General features: G+C 42.0%; 1 protein-coding gene across 2 annotated transcripts in view; it reads left to right on the top strand.

Annotated features, from left to right (window-relative positions):
* PRKCZ (protein kinase C zeta) overlaps positions 1–12768 on the top strand; it is a 125150-nt gene that overhangs the window by 12550 nt on the left and 99832 nt on the right. For both annotated transcript variants that reach the window (XM_072155980.1, XM_072155979.1), the window contains exon 3: positions 3614–3735. In XM_072155980.1, the coding sequence (XP_072012081.1) occupies positions 3614–3735 (122 nt within the window). The remainder of the gene's footprint in view (positions 1–3613; positions 3736–12768) is intronic.

The following is a 12768-nucleotide window of genomic DNA, read 5'->3' as shown; positions in this document are numbered from 1 at the left end:
CTGTGAAAGCCGTAAAATCCAAGCCCACGAGAAAATGGCAAAAATGCATTTTTTTCACCAATTTCACTGCATTTGAAATGTTTTTTCCTGCTTCCCAGTACATGCCATGGAATATTAAATACAATCGCTAAGAAGTGCAATTTTTTACACAGAAAACAAGTCCTCAAAAGCTCCTTACATGGAAAGATAAATTATAGATTTTTGAAGGTGGGGAGTAAAAAATGGAAACGCAGAAATTAAAAGGGCCTGGTCGTTAAAGGGGTTTTCCCACAAAAGTTTTCTTCATGGGAATTCCCCTTTTAGGGGGTTGATACATTTTTAAAAATTTGTTCCGCCATCTTCTGACGCTAATAACTTGTTTCATACTTCGGTGTACAGACATGTGTAAGGTGTCATTTTGTTACACGATGAGCTGACATTTTCATTGCTACCAATTTTGGGACTGTACGACTTTTTGTTCCATTTTTTATATGTTGCAAAATGGCGAAAAAGTGGTGTTTCGGGCATTTTGGCACTATTTTCCGTTATGGGGTTCAACCTCATTTTCTGGGAATAACTATTATATTTTGATAGACCGGACATTTTTGTGATGCAGGGATACCCAACATGTATATAATTTTACTTGCTTATTTTTGTAACAGTTCTAGGGAAAGCGGGGTGATTGGAACTTTTAGGTTTTATTATAATTTTTTTAAATTTTACTAGACAACCCTTTTATATTAATAGTGGCGCTAATAGAAATAATGATGCTGCTTCTGCCTATTCCAATGTGAACCCTGACTTTTTGCTAATATATATTTTAAGTTTATCCCACTTTTACCTGTGACAAGCTTCTCTTGTCCTCATGTACAGCTTTTTTAGTGAAGGGAAATTTCAGCATTCGAAGCTTTATAGCTTTTATGTCCACTTGCTTTTATGGGTACTCCTGAAACGTAGCATTTGGCTACGGGCTATATATTTTTATTATATTCTTTTTATTTTCAAAAAAGTATTGCTTTTATAGGGGAAATTCCGGATTCTTCTTCTTCAGACAGAACAGAATACTGATAAAAAATATGACTAAATACCGTATATACTCAAGTATAAGCTGACCCGAGTATAAGCTGAGACCCCTAATTTTACCACCAAAACTGGGAAAACCTATTGACTCGAGTATAAGCTGAGGGTGGGAAATGCATTGGTCACAGACCCCCCCAGTATATAGCCAACCAGCCCCCTGTAGTATATAGCCAGCCATCCCTCTGCAGTATACAGCCAGCTCAGCTTGCCCCCAGCAGTATACAGCCAGCCCAGCTTGCCCCCTGCAGTATACAGCCAGCTCAGCTTGCCCCCTGCAGTATACAGCCAGCTCAGCTTGCCCCCTGCAGTATACAGCCAGCTCAGCTTGCCCCCTGCAGTATACAGCCAGCTCAGCTTGCCCCCTGCAGTATACAGCCAGCCCAGCTTGCCCCCTGCAGTATACAGCCAGCCCAGCTTGCCCCCAGCAGTATACAGCCAGCCCCCAGCAGTATGCAGCCTGCCCCCAGCAGTATGCAGCCTGCCCCCAGCAGTATGCAGCCTGCCCCCAGCAGTAAAAAAAAAATTTATATGCTCCCCCGATGTCCGCGTGGCTCGTCTTCAGGCTTCCGCGCCGTCTTCTTTCTTCTGCAGGGCGCTGCCATTGATCTTCCCCGGCTGGCAGGTGCATATTATGACGTCATACTAGGCGCCGTGCGGGGGGAAATCATGGCGGTGCCCAGCAGAAGAAAGAAGACGGCGCAGAAGCAAGAAGAGGAGCCGCACAGACATCGGGGGAGCAGCGCTGCACATCGGGGCCACCGGAGGGTGGGTATATAAGTTTATTATTTTTTAATTATTTTTTACTCTTTATACTTAAGTATACGGACTCGTGTATAAGCCGAGGGGATGTTTTTCAGCACATTTTTTGTGCTGAAAAACTTGGCTTATACACGAGTATATACGATATGTAATTTTTAAAATTTAGATTCCAAATAATTTTTATTACATGAATAAGTATTCTTCCACCTTCATAAGCCCCTTGTATACACAAGTACTTGAGAATAATTTGTAGGGAAATAGTTTTGTGGCTTATAATAATAGCAAAGTAATGTGTTTGTGTTTCTTATTTCCAAGCTGCACAAAAATGTGAAGCTTTTTTTTTTTTTTTTTTTTTTTCAATAGTTGCATAGATAAAGAAAAATCAAATTCTATATCAGTCAGGCTTACCCAAAAATTAAAAAAAAAGCAAGGGGCATGGAGGGAATATTTCAAGAGTAATTCAACCTATTATTCTTATTGAGCATATGTGCTTTTTATTAATCATGGTTCTTAGCAGTAATTATTCATGCTCCTCCCTGGATATGCATAGCTCCTAATCCTCTCCTCTGACACGCTGGGCTCAGTGTTGTGGAGAGACATCTTATAGTTGGGTATAGTTGGGTTTTCACGTGTATAGAGTATTAAAGTAATTTTACCATTTTGTTTTTATGCGTTGTGAACCAAACATACATTGAGAATACTGTAGCTACAGTGATGCAGAAAAATATCTTGTTTAATCCCTGAACTGAGTGTTTTTCCTCCAAAAAAACAAACATAAAATTCAGGACCTTAGGAAAGCTGGGTGCAGGGTGTCTGCCATACATAAACACATTACTTCCAAATGCCTAAACTGTCCAGACAGGACTTACCAACCTGATCTTGATGACTCCTACACAGCAGCTGGTTGATGGTGCAGCGATTGATTGCTTCTGCCACTGTCACTGTCTGTGAGATTACAGCAGGGAGAGGGGAAGTGCCACAGTATGATAGTCTGTGAAGCTACAGGACAGAAGATCCCTTTTGAAACTTTAGAATAATTTTTAAGATTAGATTTTAGAAGCAAGGAGGCCATGGATAACAAATATAAGAAGATCACAGTGGTCCCTGGTTTATCATGCTGGATTTCTAGGGTATTTTTATTTTTTAGTTAGCATAAACTTTACAAAAAGATCATGTACCACTCAGTTACTGGAGTTTCCACATATGGCAGTATTTCTTAGATACATTCACGCCTCATATAGGAAACAAGTACTGTATTTTATCGGACTATAAGGCGCACAAGAAATCCTTTGATTCTCTCAGAAATCAAAGGTGCGCCTTATAGTCCAGTGCACCTTCTATATGAACAGTGCTAACAGACAACAGCTGCCTTGAACTGTACACAGGTCTGCCACCTACTGGTCATTCAGCCTTACAATCAGGTCCACCTTATAATCCGGTGCGCCTTATATATGTACCTAGTTGTTTTAGCAGGCATTTATTGATGGTGCGCCTTATAGTCCGAAAAATATAGTACAAATTTCTCCATTATCTGCACAGGTTCCACAGCAAAATTCACGTGACAGAAATGGATTGGCCAACAAAAGAGTGTGTTGTGTGAGAAGATTTGGGATGTCTGCTATCTATATACGTGGGCAGTGTACAAGCAGATTCCAGGAATTAATATCCTGTAGAATGTTGTGATGATATCACTTGAAGACTATCACACCCTTCACTATAAATGTCAGTGCTCTGACTCTTCTTCTAACATCAATTTGTCTTACCCATCTGTCTGTTGTGTGTTTGTTTTCTGCAGAGATATTCTGATCACCCGCCTGGGAGCGTCAATGAATTATGATGAACTGTGCGATGAAGTGCGGGAGATGTGCAGTCTAAACCAGAGGCAGCCCATCACATTGAAGTGGATTGATGATGAAGGTATTAGGGTGGACATCTCATTCTCATTGAATCAAATACTGTTCCCAAACATGACTGCTGATTGTACCAAGATAAATACCGACATCCAGCCAACCTCCCGGCCTCCCACCTCATATTTTATATTGTGTAAAGATAGAAGAGGCTCTGCAAATGTTTTGCCGGGTAAACCGGGAAATCGGAAGTCACCTTGAATAGGTGTAACTAAACTTTTAACAAAATTGCATCTATCCACAGTCCACTAGTAATCTTTGTAGATTACTTTATTTATAGAAATGTTGTTTTTTTTCCTCTCTCTTTCTCCCTTATTAGGCAACTTGTATAACACCTTTTTCTGTAATGTACACCACTGACAGCTGAAAAGGTGCCTAAAAGTCAAATGTGACAAAACCCATTAAATACAGTGGGGCACATTTACTTAGGGTCCGAACACCGCATTTTTGTCGGGTTTTGCGTGTTTTTAATTTTTTTTTTCCGATTTGCCCTGAATTGCCCCCGTTTTTTGGCGCACACGATCGTATTGTGATGCATCGGCGCCGGCTTACATGCAACACAAATTGGGGGTGTGGACGTTGGACCACCCGGCTGATTCGGACAAACCGCAGAATTTAAAAACCAAATTGTGTTTCAAGATCAGCACTCACATGCATCGGGAAGAAGGTGAACTCTGGCGGACCTCAGCGGAGGAGCACACATGCAGGAAATTGGGCGCACGATCTTAGTGAAATGCGACTGTTAGAGATTTTTATCTAGGGCCTATCCGCCCTTCACAGTTGTACAGGCGACTTTCAAATTAACTCTTTCATGGTTGTTCTGGTACCAGGAACTTGGATTTAAAACCAAGACACGTCAGTCTCTTAGTGTATGTAAAGATCTTCTCCTGTCGTGGTTCTAACCTCCCTTATCAGTTGTACAGGTGACTTTCAAATTAACCCTTTCATGGCCGCCCGGCTAAGAACCACGACAGGAGAAGACTGTTAAGGGCGGTTAAGCCCTAGATAAAAATCTCTTAACAGCGGCAGACCCGAATCCTCGTCGGACATTCCGGATCGGCGGCGTCAACGGGACGGGTAAGTAAATGTGCCCCAATAGGTCCGAGTGCAATGCAAGTTCTGTGCATCAAAAACGCAAGTGTTAAAGGGGCCTTACTCCATGATCCAAGTTTATGTATAAAATGGTAGTAGGTGCAATATCACTCTGTTCTGTCTCCAGTATGGTGACTTACACTGTAGGATGAACATTTCTATCAATGTTAAGGTGTAGTAAAGACAGGAATTGTCTCCGAAATCAATCAATAAGAAGAATACCAAAGAAAAACATAAATCAGGTTTTCAATATCTCTTGTCATTCAGAAGTTACCAACACAGATTCTTGTGTGCGTTTGGGTCCAGCGCCTTCAGCTCTGTGTTCAGCACCATGGACAACACATCAAATAGCTGTGCATCACAGGGACCGTTCTCGGTTCTGTTTGCTAATTTTTGTGTTTGATAACTTTTTAACTATAAGGAATATTGCAAATCTCATTGGGATTATTGATTTTTATTTTTTTTTATGTTACTTGACCACCGTCTGGTTGAAAATAAGTGTAGGACATCAGCTTAAAGGAAATCTACCATCAAAATCAAACATGGATAAACAAGGGACACTTACTCATAGATCCAGGCACTGTGACTGTGGTAATCTTATATTTGCTATCCATGGCCTCCTTCCTTCTAAAATCCACTTATAACATTTTTCTAATGAACCAGAGGGGTTCTGGTGGGTGTTTCCAGAGCCCCTCACTGCTGCAGCTTCACAGGCTGTTACAATGAGCAGAACATCTCTCACTCCCCCCTTTGTCTCTAACTCCCCCCTTTCCCTATGTAATCTAACAGAAGCAGAAAGTGCAGGGGGAGACCTCCTCTGCTCATTGTAACTAGTGAAAAGACTTCACTAAGGGGCACTGAAAACAGGCTCATTAGCATAATTAGAATAGTTGGTTCTAGAAAGAAGGAGGCCATGCATAACAAATACAAGGAGATTACCACAGTCACGGTGCCTTCATCTATGTGTAAGTGTCCATGGTTTATCATACTGTATTTGATGGTAGATTTCCTTTAAATATTGGACCCCCCCCCCCCCCTCCCCTTCCTCACCCATTACTTTTGTGGGTATTCAGAGGAGTGGCATGGTAAGAGCTTTGAGGATTTGGTCAAGGAGTTTAGCCAACTCCACCAAAAGCAGGTATTCCTTGTAATATTGAAGCAATGGCTTCAATATCTGAGATGACCTGTACCTTAAAGGGGTTTACCCACGTTGATGGCCTGTGTCAGTCTTATCAGCAACGTGTGTGCAGTGCTTATTGAGCAGCAGTGCCAGTTCCACTTCAGACTGATCCTCGCTGCACCATTGACCCCAGCAGAAGAATCCGCAGTGACTCACCGCCAAATTGCACCACCATGCCCCTGGACAGACCCCACGTGGAAGCAGAGCCGCAGGATGGGGAAGCATTGCGGTGCAGACCCAGTAGGGAAGCAGAGCCGGAGAAGGAGGCATTGCAGTGCTGTGCAGACCCTCAGGGAAGAGGAACCAGAGAAGGGGGAAGCATTGTGGGGCAGACCTTGCAGGGCAGCAGAGCCGGAGAAGGGGGAAAAATTGCAGGGCAGACCTGTAGTGAGGCAGAGTCGGAGGATGGGGAGGCTTTGCGGGGCAGACCCTGCAAGATGGTGGGGATGGGGAGGCATTGCGGGGCAGATCCTCAGGGAGACGAGTCCAGAGGATGGGAAGGCATTGTGGGGCAGACCCCACAGGAAAGCAGAGTGGGAGAATGGAAAGGCGCGTGCATGTGAGGGAATCCGACCTGATAGGAAGACGTGCACGACCATAGTCAGAGTGGTTTTATGGTCGTATCCAGGGGAAACCAAATTAGGCATTAAAAGGATTGATGGAGACAGGTTATAAATATATCTGTGAAAAAATGATTTTTTTTTTTAATAACATCAAATTACAATTATGAATTTGTTTCAGAATTTTGCCAGTGGGTTGCTACAGCAGCCAAGGACTTTTGTTAGGCCACAATTATTAGTGTATGCTCAATATTATTAGTATAGGGTGTTCTTTGTACCCAGAAACTGTTATGCTGCAATCCCTACTAGTGGCAAGGAAAATGCGTTATTTTAGCCCGGCATTTTAACACGAGCCTCAAGTTTCTGTTTTGGCTTAATCACTTTATAGCAAATCCCTAATTATCTCTTCTCCAATATTTATTAACTCTGCATTGGAATTTGCAGTTTAAATACATCTGTAGATACTACTTTTTTATGGCCTAAACATCCCCACTACAAAGCATAATGTAAAAATCTTTACCAGTCAGGTATACACTACACATATTGATTGTGTTACTGTAAGAAGAATTTTATTGGGCAAAGATCTTTTTTTCCCCTCAACCAGATTCAGTTTCAGACAAAAGATTTTAAAGGACCCAATCACCCCACAATTGTAAAGGGTACTTTTATTAGATTTCCAGGCTTACCATTCCTATTTCCCAGTGATCGGTCATTTAAACAAAATTGTCTTTTAATGGTCTGAAAATTAGCTTCAAAAACACTATGGACCTGTGCCTTCCTTTTACAGGAGGTGTCAATGGTTGTGTGAAATGGTTGTGCTGGGCTGTGATAGGGACTGTAGAATGAAGAAAATTGAAGCAGGGATGAATGGTGTTAACCAAGGGACATCAGGAAGCTTTTTTGCTTAAAATGTAAATTTTCTTTAAAATAAAAAAGTAGCTGACATCACAATTGTGCGTTGGCCGGGCTGTGCACACAAAGCTGTCATAGATTTGGAGCCGGCACCTGCACGCATGAAGACAGAAGAGGAGCTGCCCAGAGCGTCGGAATGATAAGTACTCTGTTTATTTGTTTTATGTACCCAAATATAAGCTGAGTGTGGAGTTTTCGGCACAAAAATTATATACACGGTAAGTGCAGAGGCTACTGGGGAGTGTACTAGCCTGGCCGGGCATTGGGAGCTAAGTCTACTCCATGCTCCAGTAGCCTCTGCTGTTAAAGGGAACCTGTCACCGCTGTTTCAAAAAAATGTATCTAAGACCGGTTCCTTTAGAGTCCTTAAGTCCTAAGGGCTCCCCTTTTTCAACCAACCCCAGTGATATTCACAAAAGCAGAAAATTAAGTTTTATTCTCTACCTGGTCACCAGGGAGAATCCAGAGAGTCGAGATTGGTGGATCACCTCGGCTTGAGTCCACGGCCTTCCTCTCTGCATGTCAGCCAGCACACGCCTCAATCTTTCGTTTCCTACTCTCCCTGGTAGAGTCCCCGGCTGTGCTCGCATGCGCAGTGAGCTAGCAGTGTTCCTGGACTGCTGCGATGCTCACTGCCAGGAGGCCTTGTGACATACAAAAGACAGAGGCATGTGCTGGCTGACGTGCAGAGAGGAAGCCGGTGGACCCGCCCAACTCGACTCGCTGGGATTCGCTCAGATTAATTTTTTTTTTAAACAGCGGTGACAGGTTCCCTTTAATTTACATATTACTAAAATAATGTTTTTAACAAGTTAGATTAGGTTTCCGGATTATTAAATTACAGATTAGGGCAGAGGTAGGCGGGAGGAATCTACCATCACATCTACTTCTAATGGTGGATTCCTCATGGTAGGTTTCCTTTAAGACTATTTTTCGCTCTCGAGTATTAATATCAAGGCATAATGTTGATGGTGTGGTGGCATCAGATATTTAAATGTTTTTCTTGCTCTCACATTCTTTTTCCATAAACCTTAATAAAATGGAAAGTCACAGAGCTGAATTTAAGATGCCCAAATTTTCATTAACTAAATGCATTTATAATTGGCTGCTGAGGATTTTGCAGTAGCGCTGGAAGAAAATGTAGTTCTTCAGTGAGTATTTTACAGGCAAAATGAGTTTGAATATAATAATGGGGTGACTCTCCTCTTCCTACTGAACCTTTACTAAAATTTGATTCTGATGGGAAACACTTTTACATATTTTTCGTTTCAATAAAATGTTATCACTTTTAAGTTATTCCAAATGTAGTTAATGGGCACATTAAATATGTAGAGATAAATGTATGCTATCCGTGCAGTTTTTTTTAAAAAAAAACCTTTTATCATTTTTAACTTTTTAAATAATGCTTTAGACAGACAGCTTATTTTAGAAAATAGAGTGGAACTGTACAATTCGACCAATTTTTTTTATAAAACTTAAGAAAACACGATCGCTGTTAAAGGTGTCCTCTGAAATAACACTTCCTCTGCTTTCCCTCCCCCCAGCATATACAGGAGGTCCCATATTTCAGTACACCTGACTTAGACGACCCCTAGTTACAGACGGACCTCTCTGACCACTGAGATCTCTGGTGAAGCTCTCTGGATTCTTTACTTTAGTCTTGAGCTGTAATAATCAGCTGTAAGGTTTCTGTAATGAAGTTTATTTTTATAATCCTTGATCCCATTCAGGCAAAAAATTCTGACTTGCATACAAATTCAACTTAAGAACAAAGCCAAGGAACCTATCTTGTACGTAACCTGGGGGATGTCTGTACATTTGCAAACCTACTAAAATTAAAGTTCTTTCTCCAAACGCCAAATATATCAAGGCAATCCACATGTGCAGGTCAGGCGTGTGACTTTTTAAAAAGTGTCAAATGTTGGCGCAAAATCACTACATTCCCTTCCTGGCATACAATATAGTATTGAACTCGCAAATCCACTGCAGACTTTAAAAGGAACCTGTGACCAGGGACCTCATTTTCACTTAAGACAGGTTACAGAAGCCCATTACAGCTGCATTCCAAATATCCCTTGCACCCTGACAGAATCCGCTGTCAGGCATTAAAAAAAAAACATGTGATTTGTCTGTACCACAGACTGCTCAACTCTTGGCCCCTACATTTGTGCACCTGTAAGCTCCTCCCTCCTGCTCCCTTACAGAGCTCACCGCCCGGTGAGCTGACATCAGTGGGAGAAGGAGGAGCTGTACAAGAGCACATAGGTGTGGGGCCATGAGCTGAGCAGTCTGCAGCACAGTCAAGTCACATGATGTTTCTTGAAATGCATCCAAACCAAAGACCGACCCCTGGGACTACACAGAGGATTCTGTCAGGGTGCAAGGTAAGTTATAACACACATTTATATTGTAATGCAGATGCTTGGAGAAAGCATAAAGGCAGATTTGCAAGTGTGATGGGCTTCTGCAACCTGTCTTTAATGAAAAGAGGTCCCTGGTGACAGGTTCCCTTTAACAGCTCATATGAAGCATTTTAATTTACTCTGGCTCCCATGACTGTCGCTTGTAATCTGCTTAATGATACATTCTTCCCACTGTACATCATACCAATATTATTTGCATGAAGCTGTACAGTGGTGGGCCCCAAGAATTGATTTTCACATGTGGACCCAGTCTAAAACCATAGATAAAATGGGAGTCCTAAGTGGAAAATTAAATACTTGGCGATCTGTGGCACTCCCACCGCGGGATGGCTCTTGCTGTCCGTAATTGATTATCATATAGGTAGTTTGAGTGGTAGCCTGGGGCTCAAGCCTTCTGAGAAGGAACTTCTCTCATGAAATCCTCATACATCTGGTCCTGAAATGTAAGAGCCATTTCAGGACCTTTGAAGGTCCACCAAAGGTCCCAAAAATGCAGAAAGCAGACAGATGGGACGCATCCTCCATTCCCCAAGAAGCTTGATTGTACTATCATATGGAAGTGATACCAGACTTGTAGTGGTTATAATATTCATACAGCCCAGGGCCCATGGCAGTCTTTATCTATGAAATAGAATCACTTTGAGACTGATTGAGGGAGTCCTGGAGCAAGCATATTCGAGTACTTTATCTTTTTTACTTCTGAAGGCTTAAACGCTGAAGCATTATGGATTCCCGGCAAATCCATTTACATTCTTTGCCTCTTTGGGACATGCATCATGGGGGTGTTCATTTTTACAATGGAAAGCTAAACAATTATATTTGCGAAAGAAGTGAATGCAATACATAAAACCCTTGACAAATTCGAATTACACCATAAAATTTTCATTTTACGTTGACAACCCAAGCCGACATTGTGTAGGTGTAATGCCTGTAAGTTGTTGGTTTTTTTTAATAAAAATTTAAGCTTGGAGTATTCTGCGCTTCACTGTTTTGTCCGAGAAAGCACTTTGTTTTATGGGAGTTCCCAAAGAGCAGGGCACAGCTAGATACAGTACATGGCTCTTTATGTGACTGTGCTGCTTGTAGTATTGTGCACTCCATGTCTAGTAAAATCTTGTAGTGATAGTTATACACATTTAGATTCTACCGCCGCTGCATGTCTCATACTCAAACATGCAGCTTTCCGCAGCGTTTTGGCTTCTTTCAACTTGTTAGAAAGCATTAATATTTAATGTATGGGATTAGCAGTTTCCTGTTGCTTTTTTAACATACTAATATTCACACCTCAAATATGAAAGCTCTGTCATGGTTTTCTCCTGGTTTGACAAAAGTTCGGAGAGATCTTAAGAATGGGGCTTTAAAAATGTAGGAAGGTTCTTATATAATGTGAATATAATTAAAGGTAATTTTTTAAAGAAAGAATAGAGGGCAACTGTTACCACATTTTTCACAAACTCAGCTAGTGACAGGTTCCCATAGAGCCTTATTAACTATATGCCACCCTTCTTTTAGCTAAAAATTGATTCCTTAATATCCCAATAAAATCAACTTTGTTCTCTTACCTGGCATACAGCCAGATCCAGCAGCGAGTCAGAGGGCGTGTGTCCTCATATGCTCTCTCATTACGACTCCTCCCCATTCTCACCATTCAGTACCTCATGTCATATGACTAGAGTAATGCCATCTAAGATCCTTTACCCAATAACATTTGTTGGCACGCATGATCTTGTGTGATCTGATACATACATGGGGTAGATTTTGCAAATGTTAGTGGGTAAAGGACCTGAGTAAGGATGAGAGGACATTTAAAAATAACAATTTGTAGTTAAAAAATGGTGGCATTTAGTTTATGGGTCTCTATGGGAACCTGTCACTAACTGTATTTGTAAAAAATGTCACAGGTTTCCTTTTATAGTGTTTTTCTGGTATATTGATAACGTATCCATATATTGGTTACCATATAGCAGTGGTGGCGAACCTATGGCACGCAGAGCACTCTCTGTGGGCACGCGCACCGATGCCTGAACCACTGCCGGAGGCTCACTGGAACTGACCCTGCTGAGCCGATCTTCATGCTGTGAAGGTGTCAGGTCTCTGTGGAGTTTCCTGTGTGCCAGCGCTGCTGTCTGCTCACAGCTAACACATTCCTCAGCATGGAGCAGCACGGAGCCGGCCACAGAGGTCAGAGGTTGCATGTGGGCGGAGTCACAGACGCTGGACACTCACACAGCGTCTCCTGCATCAGTCCCTGCTCTCCTCCTGCCTGCCATCAGGAAGAACTGAGGATAAGCTACAGATGCAGCACAGGAGTCCAGGCTGTGAGAGAGCTGCTGGGTGATGGCTGCTGGGTGAGCTCTCAGTTCTGCTCATTCCACTTGCATTTATCCTCCTTTGTCACCCAACCCCACAAACAGCCCTGATGCTTATTCACTCACTGTACCCAATCCCTATCAGACAGCCCTGTGTATGGAACAGCACTATTGTACTTACACAGGACTGTTTCCTTTACATGGAGGGAAAAGCAGCAGTCCTATGTAAAATACAGCACTGCATGGTACAAAAGCCAATTTGAGTAACAGACTGCTGCATCTTATTGCTCCATAAGTTACATAGGACTTCTGTAGCTAGACAGTTTTCATTCATTACATAGGACTGCTGCCTCTTTCTTCATGTAAAACAGTGATGTATAAGGTAGCAGTCCTATGCAAGAAAAGAAAGTTGGCAGACTGCAGCAGTCCTGAGTAATATATGCGGTCTGGTATCCCAGCAGTTCTGTGTAAACTTAACACTGTTAAGCCCAGTAGCTCACTATGTATGTAGTGAACTATTTTTTTTTATTAATTACTAACCTAGGACTGCTGCAGATTTTCTAGTTA

Source organism: Engystomops pustulosus, chromosome 6, assembly GCF_040894005.1.
Source record: "Engystomops pustulosus chromosome 6, aEngPut4.maternal, whole genome shotgun sequence".
Lineage (NCBI taxonomy): Eukaryota > Metazoa > Chordata > Amphibia > Anura > Leptodactylidae > Engystomops > Engystomops pustulosus.
This window is presented reverse-complemented; position numbering and strand designations above follow the sequence as displayed.